Source organism: Heptranchias perlo, chromosome 1 (genome assembly GCF_035084215.1).
Source record: "Heptranchias perlo isolate sHepPer1 chromosome 1, sHepPer1.hap1, whole genome shotgun sequence".
Classification (NCBI taxonomy): Eukaryota; Metazoa; Chordata; class Chondrichthyes; order Hexanchiformes; family Hexanchidae; genus Heptranchias; species Heptranchias perlo.
The window spans coordinates 101,735,741-101,747,433 of NC_090325.1; the positions used below are offsets into that span (position 1 = coordinate 101,735,741).

Consider the following 11,693-nt stretch of genomic DNA (forward strand, 5'->3'; position numbering starts at 1 on the left):
TTTTGGTATGGTGCCCAGCGGGCCAGTTAGTTATGCTCAAGATGTAAAACCAAATAAATAAGTATAAATTCATCCGCACACGACGTCATTCCCAACGCTTCGCTCGCTAGTCCTGGGTTGTCATATGTTTGGGGGGCGGGTCTAGATGACTGATTCGGGCTGGGACTGAGTTCTCTGGCAGGTTCTTCACTCCATTACTTTCACCCAGATCTTCAGTTTACAGGATGTACATTACAAACATTTCACAGCGCTCGGGCCAGAAATTGGCCATCTAAGTACAGCGGCAGCCATGGCTTAGGAAGTCTTGCAGAAGAGAGAAGCAGCTTGAGGCATTGATGTTAAATCTAGTTATCTTTGAAAGGACAAAAAAAATTACTTTAATAATGAAGAAGCTCAATTGTTGAAATATAGGTTTTTTTATGATATTAAACAATTCTGTTGTGTGATTTGGCATCACAGTCTTTATTTAGTTTAACAGAAGTAAGAAATATATGTGTTATATACAAGAGGGCAAAGTGCAAGGGGATCTGAAAAACTTCAGTGAGCTAAGATGGATCGATCGTCGCGGCAGCTGCATTGTTCGTGAAAAAAACAAGAAAACGATTAAAGGGAACGAAATGGAGACGGTTTCTCATCTTCTTCTGAATCTCACGGAAATGCCAAGTCCGATTGGTACAACTGAGATCAAGAGCAAGGCAGAGAACTGCAAGAATGACAGTTGTGAACAATCTGCACGGCCACCCAAAGGTAGGAGTCGATGAGATAAGTAAGGGCAGAAATAGGGATATGAACACATGAAAGAACCTTCAGTTTCACTTTGTCTCCTTTGTTTTTCTCCCAGATCTGGATCAGACTGTGCGGATATCCCTATACTGTCTCTTTTTTATCCTGAGTGTGCTCGGGAATGTCCTGATTATCGCTGTCTTACTGAGGAACAAGCGGCTGCGGACGGTGACTAACACTTTCCTCCTCTCCCTGGCGGTCAGTGACCTGATGCTGTGCCTCTTCTGTATGCCCTTCACTCTCATCCCAAACCTGCTCAAGGATTTCATTTTCGGAAGCGCCGTCTGCAAAACTGTCGCTTACTTCATGGGTAAAAATCCAGCGCGATGTGTAAAGCCAGAGCAACTACCGTCCACTGAGACGAGGGATAAGTAGATAGCCACAGCAACGCCTTAGTCCCCCATTTCTTTTAAATTCCACTGAGAATAATAATGTTGATTTTGATTAGTAGAATTTTTTTAAGTAACTGCTATATTTTAGGACTGGGGAATTATGTCAGCGAAGCGCACTAAAACTGGATATTTGTTAGGGATTGAGCTAAGGTAGGACCTTAGGACCATCGTTAACTAGCAACATTTTCACAAGAGTATCCTTTCTCTCACTCTGCCTCTCCCCGTATACATACGTTCATTTCGATTTACAATTTGTTTTTGGTTGAGGGAGGGGTCAGCAAGCCAAGTCCTCTCGATACACTTGTGAAAAAAATATAGTTAACGGAATGTTCCTAATTATAACTGGATATGTTAGCAGTTGGGCCGAAGCAGGTAGAAAGTTTTATTAATATAAAGCAGTTGTTATCATCATTTACGTATTAAATTTGGTTGGAGGTTAATGTTTAAATTGTGTTAAATATAACCTGCATTTGATGTTGCCTTCGCTATTAACGTTGCCTCAGTAGTTGTTTTTCAACTCAATCATGTTCCTGATTGGGAACCTGCAGCATTGCGATGTTATTGAAGATCTCCTTCGGCTCCAAAGTGTTAAGACTGTTTTATAATTTGCATTATCAGCCAAATCTCAGTTTATTTATCCATTAATTCTCAAAAGCAGCTTTCAACAGGTACATAAAGATGAGAGTCCAGCTGCCTTATGCTGTTATTGTCTATTAGATTGTGTTGGTACTGCCCCAAAACTTTGCAAAAAAAAGTGCACTGATAAGATGTAAAGGCTTGCTGTAAAGGCTCACTATTTGATATAAACTAGCATATTGTACGTTTATTTTAATCTGCTGTCACCTGATACTGCACCAGGATTGATAACACTGTCGCTGGATAGCTGTGATAACCATAATAAAAAGAGCCCCGCAGCCATTCATTCGTATCCTCTTTTACCCGTTTGCCTGACCCGTTCCCTAATCTCCCCTCCTTGATCTGCCCGATGGACCCACGAATTGCTAAAGTCTAACCACAACTTCCAGTACATAGTGAGATGTGCTAAAGTGGCACTGTTTGGTCAAATTCATTTCCAGGATTGTAGGCAGAGGTGGGTGTAAGGTTACGGATTAGTGGGGCGATGACCATTATCTCTATCTCAACAAATGTGGTAACATAGATTTCAAACTAAAGGGGGAGGAGGGCATTACAATACAATGCAAAAGTTCATAACATAAGCAGTTACAGGCTTTGTAGACCAACATGGAGACCTTCAACTGAATGGTTCTTGGCTATTCATGACACTGAACCTATTTGAAAATCCCCAATAAGATGACAATGCCTCTTCAAAGCACTTGTGAGTTATTTGTTGATAAATGTAATTTTTATGTATCATTAACTCCTTTTAATTCTGATTTTTTTGTTTTAAAAAATCTTAAAATTAGAAAATGGATTTCTTAATCAATGGCTGGAATGGTTTTCTAGGTAGCAAAATGGAGGCAAAAACTCCAGGATCGCTCAAGGTGGCAGTTGAAGGCTGAGTGGGTGTAGTATTTTATGGAATGATGCGTTAGATTGCCCAAATACCTCTTCATATGTACTTAACACTGTGGTCTTTCTAATTCTGTACTTCTCCTTTTCTCCACCATATTAGACAGCTGGAGTTGGAAACTGTAGTAACCTACAATGCCACTTTGCTACATTTTGCTTAGGAACTGAATTGAGCTGCTGAGGACACTTACACTCCACTCAACATAAGAACATAACAACTTAAGAAGAACTAGGCTATACGGCCCCTCGAGCCTGCTCCGCCATTCAATCAGATCATGGCTGATCTTCAACCTCAACTCCACTTTCCTGCCCGGTCCCCATATCCCTTGATTCCCCTAGAGTCCAGAAATCTATCCATCTCAGTCTTGAAAATACTCAATGACTGAGCATCCACAGCCCTCTGGGGTAGAGAATTCCAAAGATTCACCACCCTCTGAGTGAAGAAATTCCTCCTCATCTCAGTCCTAAATCACCCACCCCTTATCCTGAGACTATGCCCCCTAGTTCTAGACTCTCCAGCCGGGGGAAACAGCCTTTCCACATCTACCCTGTCAAGCCCTTTAAGAATTTTATACATTTCAATTAGATCGCCTCTCATTCTTCTAAACTCCAGAGAATATAAGCCCATTCTACTCAATCTCTCCTCATAGGACAACCCTCTCATCCCAGGAATCAATCTAGTGAACCTTCGTTACACCGCCTCTAAGGCATGTATATCCTTCCTTAGGTAAGGAGACCAAAGCTATACACAGTACTCCAGTTGTGGTCTCACCAAAGCCCTGTCCAATTGTAGCAAGACTTCCTTACTCTTGTACTCCAATCCCCATGCAACAAAGGCCAACATATCATTTGCCTTCCTAATTGCTTGCTGTACCTGCTTATTAACTTTCTGTATTTTATGAACAAGGACACCCAAATCTCTCTCAACACCATTTAAAAATGTTCTGTTTTTCTATTCTTCCCAACAAGGTGAATAAGCTCACATTTCCCCACATTATGCTCCAGCTGCCACCATCTTGCCCACTCATTTAACCTGTCACTCTTTGCAGACTCTTCATGTCCTCCTCACAGCTTACTTTCCCACTTAGCTTTGTATCATCAGCAAACTTGGATACATTACACTCGGTCCCTTCATCTAAGTCATTAATATAGATTGTAAATAGCTGAGACCCAAGCTGAGACCTTGCGGTACCCCACTAGTTACAGCCTGCCAACCTAAAAATGACCGGTTTATTCCTACTCTCTGTTTTCTATCCATTAACCAATCTTCTATCCATGCTAATATATTACCCCCAACCCCATAAGCCCTTACCTTGTGTAACAACCTTTTGTGTGGACCTTATCAAATGCCTTTTGAAAATCCAAATATACTGGTTCTCCTTTATCTTCCCTGCTAGTTACATCCTCAAAAAACACGAATAGATTTGTCAAACATGATTTCCCTTTCATAAAACCATGTTGATTCTGCCTAATCATATTATGATTTTCTAAGTGCCCTGTTACCACTTCCTTAATAATGGATTCCTGCATTTTCCCAACAATCAGGTTAACTGACCTGTAGTTCCATGTTTTCTCTCTCCCTCCTTTCTTGAATAGCAGAGTTACATTTGCTACCTTCCAATTCGCTGGGATCATTCTAGAATCTAGGGAATTTTGGAAGATCACAACTAATGCATCCACTATCTCTGCAGCCACCTCTTTTAGAACTGTAGGATGTAGCCCATCAGGTCCACGGGATTTGTCGGCTTTTAATCCCATTAATTTCTCCAGTATTTTTTCTTTACTAGTATTAACGACTTTAAGTTCCTCACTCTCATTAGACCTTTGGTTCCCTGTTGTTTCTTTGTCTTCTACTGTGAAGACAGATACAAAATACTTGTTTAACGTTTCAGCCATTTCCTTATTCCCCGTTATAATTTCTCCTGTCCCACTGCACTGCCATATTTAAATAGTAGCCATAATGGAATAGCATAAATACTACGCTGCTTAGTTATTTACGAGTGTGGATTTAATTGGGGCAGATTACTGATGACAGAAATCACTACATTAGTCAATAATATAAAATTAAGTACATAAGAAAAATGCGAAGGAGATACATCATTCAGCCCATCAATCCCGCTCAATCCGTAGTCCATGAACTAAGTGCATGCTTGTAAACCCATGAAATACAAAAGTCCTTTCCTGACGCTCTGCTGCCTCACAATACTATACATATTAACACTGAAATTAACAGTTTAACATTAAAAAGTTATTAAAATATACCTAAAAAAGTTCTTGGCAGAATGAAATGCTCTAATATCCTTTAGGAACTTATGTAAAACATTCAGTTCATAACTTCTTCCAACATTTTCCAGAATATTTAAATCCCTGGACTGTTAATACAACATTAGGTCATCAGAAGCCAATGGATGAAACCAAACTTTTTTTAAAACCAGAATCGATGTCAATTTGTGCAATGGGAAGTAAATCGTTTGGGAACATTGCAAAGAGTCGTTGTGTTACTTGCTCGTCGAGTCACGAAAATAACATTGAGGTAGCTTTTCTCCCTCCCCAGTCCTAAAGAGAGCATTGCTTCGAAAGACTGCGTTAAATGCTGGTGCCCTTCATCCGCATCAACCTATGATAACTAACCTAATAATATTCCAAATCGCTAATGGTTTGTACAGGAATGTAATAATGGAAATAAAAGTAGGAACATTAAAGTAGGAACCCTGAAGAGTTAGCAAAATAAAAAAAGATTAAATATGAACTCTGAATAACTAATGGAGTATTTTCTGAGGTTCTTAGATTTAGGTTAACTGTTATTAAACTTAAAATAACATTAAGTTGTGAATTGCTGCTATACTTTATAATATATTTAGACTTTGAAAGATGTACTTTAAATGTAGTTAATGCGGCACAGATTAGTCTTGCATTGGGAGAAGTAAGCCCAAAATTGTGCAGATCTTTTTCGAATTGTGTATCATGGTAAAGGAAACTATTATTTTCTTCTCAGTTATATTTTGTGGTTATTCTTAGGTATCTCTGTTAGCGTTTCCACTTTCAGTTTGGTAGCGATTTCTCTGGAGAGATACAGTGCCATCTGTAAACCGCTCAAATCCAGGGTCTGGCAAACCAAGTCTCACGCCTTCAAAGTGATCGCAGCCACTTGGCTGCTCTCAGTTACGGTCATGTTACCGTATCCCATCTACAACACCTTGGTGCCTTTCACCAGGGCCAACAACAGCACAGGCAACATGTGCCGCCTCCTCTGGCCGAATGACGTCACGCAACAGTCCTGGTAATTGCCATCCTCATGTTGAAATTCGAAGCCTATCAATTCAAAGCAGGGCTAGATTTACCTGTTGTATAACTTGTTTCATTATTGTTCACCTTAGGTATATTTTCCTATTATTGATTCTCTTTCTGGTCCCTGGAATAGTGATGATGACAGCATATGGACTAATTTCCCGCAAACTATACAGTGGGGTCCAGTTCGAAATGAGTTGGAGAAAGAGGAACCAAGGTAAAGTTAATGACACATGACAATGAGCAGATGGGACCTGAAAGATAGATAGTAGCTTACTGCGGTGGTCAGTTTTTGTTCTCAGCTGAAGTGTTAACTGCCCCATTAAGGTTTCTAACTAGGCCGTTGATACTGCCGAATGGAAATCTAGGCACTCCCTGTTCTGTGATCTCTTAAACGTGTAATTCACATTGTCAATCTTGATTTATTCTGTTATACACACAAGAACGGTTCTCCCTTTCTTGATTTTGTTTTGCCTTTAGTTGCCTAACCTTGGAGAAATTACAAGAAATGTAATTTCCTAATTTCATTGCCTGCCAAATAGGTGAAAACATGGAGACAACAATCTTCTTTTTGAAAATCAGATTGGGTTGCATACTGTTTCTGGGGTCAGTATATATTCAAATACAAATCGCTACAGTTTAGGTAAAGCTATCAGTGCACCACTACTTTAAAGAGGTAAAGATAGAACAAATGCATGGATGATCAGTCAACAAGCTGTAATATCAGAGCCGTGGCCTGGAGATTCGCGGATAACTGGAATTCAATGCCAGTCATTTTCATGAATATTGTTATTTTCTTGGTTTTGTATTGGGGAAAGATTTTTGATATAAAAACTACCATCGTGTTTATGGAATTAGTCTAATCCCGATAATTCGAAATTGTATTTTGCGTTAAAAATTGAATTATCCCATTGAGTAAATGAAGCGATGTAAATAACAGCAAAGTGGAGCCTGTGCCGGCTCTTCGTACGAGCAATCAATTAGTCCCACACCCCCGCTCTTATAGAATTAACTCTTTCATTCACCTTGACTTTTAAGCCAACCCTTAATATTTATAATGTGGAGATGCCGGTGATGGACTGGGGTTGACAATTGTAAACAATTTTACAACACCAAGTTATAGTCCAGCAATTTTATTTTAAATTCACAAGCTTTCGGAGATTTTCTCCTTCCTCAGGCAAATGTTTCAAGAGCTCCTTGAAGCCTACGCATTTATACATATTGAACAATACATGGTGTTTACAGACTGCCCCTGCAACTGCCCGTTGCCAAGGCAATCACCGTGTTCAGACAGAGAGGTGTCATCTATGTATTGTCCAGTGGGCTTGTCCATTTCTAGTTTTAATGTAAGGATATTTTTACTCTAAAAAAGGTTGCAATGGATGAAAAGTGCTCAGAAAATGATCAAGGGTGTTCTTAGTGTATCTCAATCGCAGATAAAATAGCCTGGTGTATAGAGATGATTGGTGTTTGATCAGTACGGCAAAATACAAAATCAGACAAAACTAATTGCAACCACTAAGCCCATTATAGGTAATGTTTTCTGGCAATTATAGTACAACGCTGCCCAATCACAACCCTAACATGGTCCTTTGAAATATGAGCAACATCTATCCCCATTTTTCAAAATATTTATCTCGTCAGACCTGGCCTATGAATATCTTTGTTCAGAAGTTTTCCAAAGCTGGCACAGTCTCAGTTTGGGGAAGGAACGTGAATCAACAAACAACATTCTGCCAAACTGGCTGAACCATCACTGGTCGCTCGTTGAAAGGATGATGTCGAAATCTGAAAGCTGGATTATATTTTTTCTACTACTTTAATTTCGATGTTTTATTCCCAGAAAGAAAAGTCAATAGCAGTGGCAGTGTCAGCAAATACGAAGACGGAGATGGGTGTTACATACAGAATATAAAGCGGAAAAGGACGATTGAACTGCAACAATTATCAAACACCAACAGTGTTAAAATAAACAAGGCAAGAAGCAACAGTTCCACTGCAAACTTAATGGCAAAGAAGCGAGTGATTCGGATGTTGATTGTGATAGTGATCATGTTTTTTATCTGCTGGACTCCTATATTCTGTGCGAATGCTTGGCGAGCGTTTGATAAAGTCTCGGCGGACAGGTTACTGTCCGGGACCCCGATTTCATTCATCCATTTGCTCTCCTATACTTCAGCTTGTGTAAATCCCATCATCTATTGTTTCATGAACAAGCGCTTCCGCATGGCTTTCTTGGCCACTTTTAGCTGCTGCACTAAACGGCGTGCACATATCAGAGAGGCAGAGGAGGAAGGAGGCACAACCACTGGTTCCATTTCCAGATGTACCTACACCAATGTCAGTGTATCAGTCCCCTCCTGACTCAGAGACAACATCGCTCCGTATGGCCTCTAACAAGATCATCGCTCAAATGTAATGCGTCTCGTGTTCTTGCATTGGCTATGCTTATATTTTAACTGGGAAGTGTCCAGTGATGTAAGAGATGTTTGCTTTGTTTATTGCCCATTTATTTATTCAACGGTTCCAAAAGTAACTAAATAATGGATACGGGAGATAACCTATAAAAAATCGCTTTAACAGGTGACAAAATAATAGGAAAGACAAAGCTATCTGCGAAAAATTCTCCGAGAAATAATACTTCACCATTAAGATCAACCTTTGTGGATGTTTTAATGCACTGTCACTGCCTACTTCAGGAGATCATTCATCAAACTGTGGTGACCTCATCGGGACTGACTATGAAAATCAACATTCAGTTCATTTGTCTGTCTGCAATGAGCATTTTAGGAGGTTAGGGTGTTAGGAGCGAGTTATCGGTATACTACAGTGTACATTTCCGAAGTGATGAACTAACTCAACTAAATAAGTGTATTTAATAGTACAGAAGTCGCCCTGCTAGCAAATTGACCTCTGTTGGCTGGAACTGAAACAGTAAGTGGACTTTTCTAGTTCCCCGCCTCTCTCCAGCGAGGACAAACAGTCTGCCACTAAGTTGTTATAAATGTGTCTACAGTTTTACTCCTGTCATAGTTTACATGGCCTGTCCTTGACAGAGGTGATATCTTTCATTTTCGTGTAACGAAATGTTCTGAAGTTTGTGAGATCTGGACACCTGTTTGACCCGTGTTTTTTCTCTCCCATAATTTTGAAATACATTCCAAATAACTTTGGTTTCTATTTTTCCTTTCTCCGTTTTCTCCCAACTTTCTCCCAACCCATCCTCTTCTGACGACGTCGATTCCTTTATCTCATTACCCCCTACAGAGTGGACATTCTTCACGTGTGAACCAAGATGGTGAATATCCTTGCGCTATTCGACTGTACAGGCCATCACAATCCGTCCTAATTCACCAGACATCCATGTAGGCACACGTTCAAATAGTGATAAGGAACAAAATCTTGGCCCATTCCCTGCTCCCTAACCCGGGACACTGAGGGCATTTATAGTATCCCTACCCCATTCTAGCTCAGATAAGCTAGCTAACTCAACATAGACCACGGATCAAACCTGGAACCTTCCTAGTCTGTATAACTACCTTAATGGTTGAGCTATGGGGCAGTTCTATTTATTGTATTTCTGCTATTACGAGTCACTTATCAAAAAAGAGAGAATTTATTCTTGCCAATAAAACTAATATTTTTGGAAAACAAACTAAAGTAAAAAGTTAGGTTGTTATAAGTAGAGCTAATTCACCATTCAGATTCAGTAATAAATGTACATTCCATATGTAATGAAAATTGTGTAACACGGTGCCTCCAATTTTGGAGAATATATAATTATTAAAATGAAAAAGACTCTCAACTCATTGACTCTGTTTAGAGCATTAATGCAGTTTGGTTGTATTTATTGTTGTAATTTTTATCAATTATGTCAAAGTTACAAATATATAAAATATAAAACTCAATTCTGATGAATATTTTTTAAATTTGTTCATGGGATGTGGGCGCCACTGGCAAGGCCAGCATTTATTGCCCATCCCTAATTGCCCTTGAGAAGGTGGTGGTGAGCTGCCTTCTTGAACCGCTGCAGTCCATGTGGTGAAGGTTCTCCCAGAGTGCTGTTAGGAAGGGAGCTCCAGGATTTTGACGCAACGACGGTATATTTCCAAGTCGGGATGGTGTGTGACTTGGAGGGGAACATGCAGGTGGTGTTGTTCCCATGTGCCTGCTGCCCTTGTCCTTCTAGGTGGTAGAGGTCGCGGGTTTGGGAGGTGCTGTCGAAGAAGCCTTGGCGAGTTGCTGCAGTGGATCCTGTGGATGGTACACACTGCAGCCACAGTGCGCCGGTGATGAAGGGAGTGAATCTTTAGTGTGGTGGATGGGTGCCAATCAAGCGGGCTGCTTTGTCCTGGATGTCGAGCTTCTTGAGTGTTGTTGGAGCTGCATTCATCCAGGCAAGTGGAGAGTATTCCATCACATTCCTAACTTGTGCCTTGTAGATGGTGGAAAGGCTTTGGGGAGTCAGGAGGTGAGTCACTCGCCACAGAATACCCAGCCTCTGACCTGCTCTTGTAGCCACAGTATTTATGTGGCTGGTCCAGTTAAGTTTCTGGTCAATGGTGACCCCCAGGATGTTGATGGTGGGGGGAATTTGGCAATGGTAATGCTGTTGAATGTCAAGCGGAGGTGGTTAGACTCTCTCTTGTTGGAGATGGTCATTGCCTGGCGCGAACGTTATTTGCCACTTATCAGCCCAAGCCTGGATGTTGTCCAGGTCTTGCTGCATGCGGGCACGGACTGCTTCATTATTTGAGGGGTTGCGAATGGAACTGAACACTGTGCAATCATCAGTGAACATCCCCATTTCTGACCTTATGATGGGATTTTAGGCAATCCCATTTCAACTGAAATTCTTTTTGGAAATACTATCACTTAAAACTTAGGGAAACTTTTCTGGGGTACATATCAAACATCAATTGCATAGAAACACTAAATGGCAAAAACCTTGTTGTACTTTTGTTTTTATTAAACCATTTGGATTAAATGTTAGCCTCTAGTTACCATTTTAATACTTGAAGAAGGAGTTGTGTCCAGTTGTAGTGTCTTAATGCAACAAGCATCTTGTAAACATATGAGCCAGTTTTAAGCTTTTACATTTACAAATCATAACATGTCAATCTCTGGAAAAGGTTTGACAGAAGTGTGCAAGAGTGACTTGATAATTAAGTAACTGTGATCTGTTAAGAATATTGTATAATCTGATAAGAACATTAAAATGATTGCAATATTCTTACTTGTGGACTACATTACTCACATTTCCTTAGTTTCTAATACTTACTCTTTGTTCACAAAAGTTTTAAGAGCTGGGTTTGCCTCTGATCACTCTCATGTTCAGCAATTTTATCAACAGTAGTAACACTGTGCAAAAGTGCACACCTTTAAGAATAGATTAACTAAATAAATATAAAAGTCCATTACTAATGGAATTAAATGACTACCACTAAATGTACAGTGCTCACATTATAACAGTCATTGTAAAAGTTTGAGAGTTATTTGTCTTCACAAACACTGAAAAGTAAAATTTGTTGTAATATGTGGACCTAGAGGCCATCGGTGAGCCTATCTCTCCAGATTTGTAATCTTTTTTCTATGGATTTTTCCCAGCCATTGTGGAAGATCAGTGGGCAGAAATAGAAGTGGTGACTTACAAATTTAAGACGATCTGCCTACGCAATTGTTTCTCCATTACCAACAGTG

The 11,693-nt window shown here is 40.0% G+C and overlaps 1 protein-coding gene across 1 annotated transcript; it reads left to right on the top strand.

Moving 5' to 3' along the window:
* Nucleotides 1–617: 617 nt before the first annotated feature.
* Nucleotides 618–8,357, top strand: cckar (cholecystokinin A receptor). The gene is made up of 5 exons (XM_067972313.1): nucleotides 618–747; nucleotides 842–1,093; nucleotides 5,724–5,985; nucleotides 6,083–6,210; nucleotides 7,837–8,357. Exons 1-5 carry the CDS (start codon nucleotides 618–620, stop codon nucleotides 8,355–8,357), a joined length of 1,293 nt encoding a protein of 430 aa, XP_067828414.1.
* Nucleotides 8,358–11,693: the final 3,336 nt, after the last annotated feature.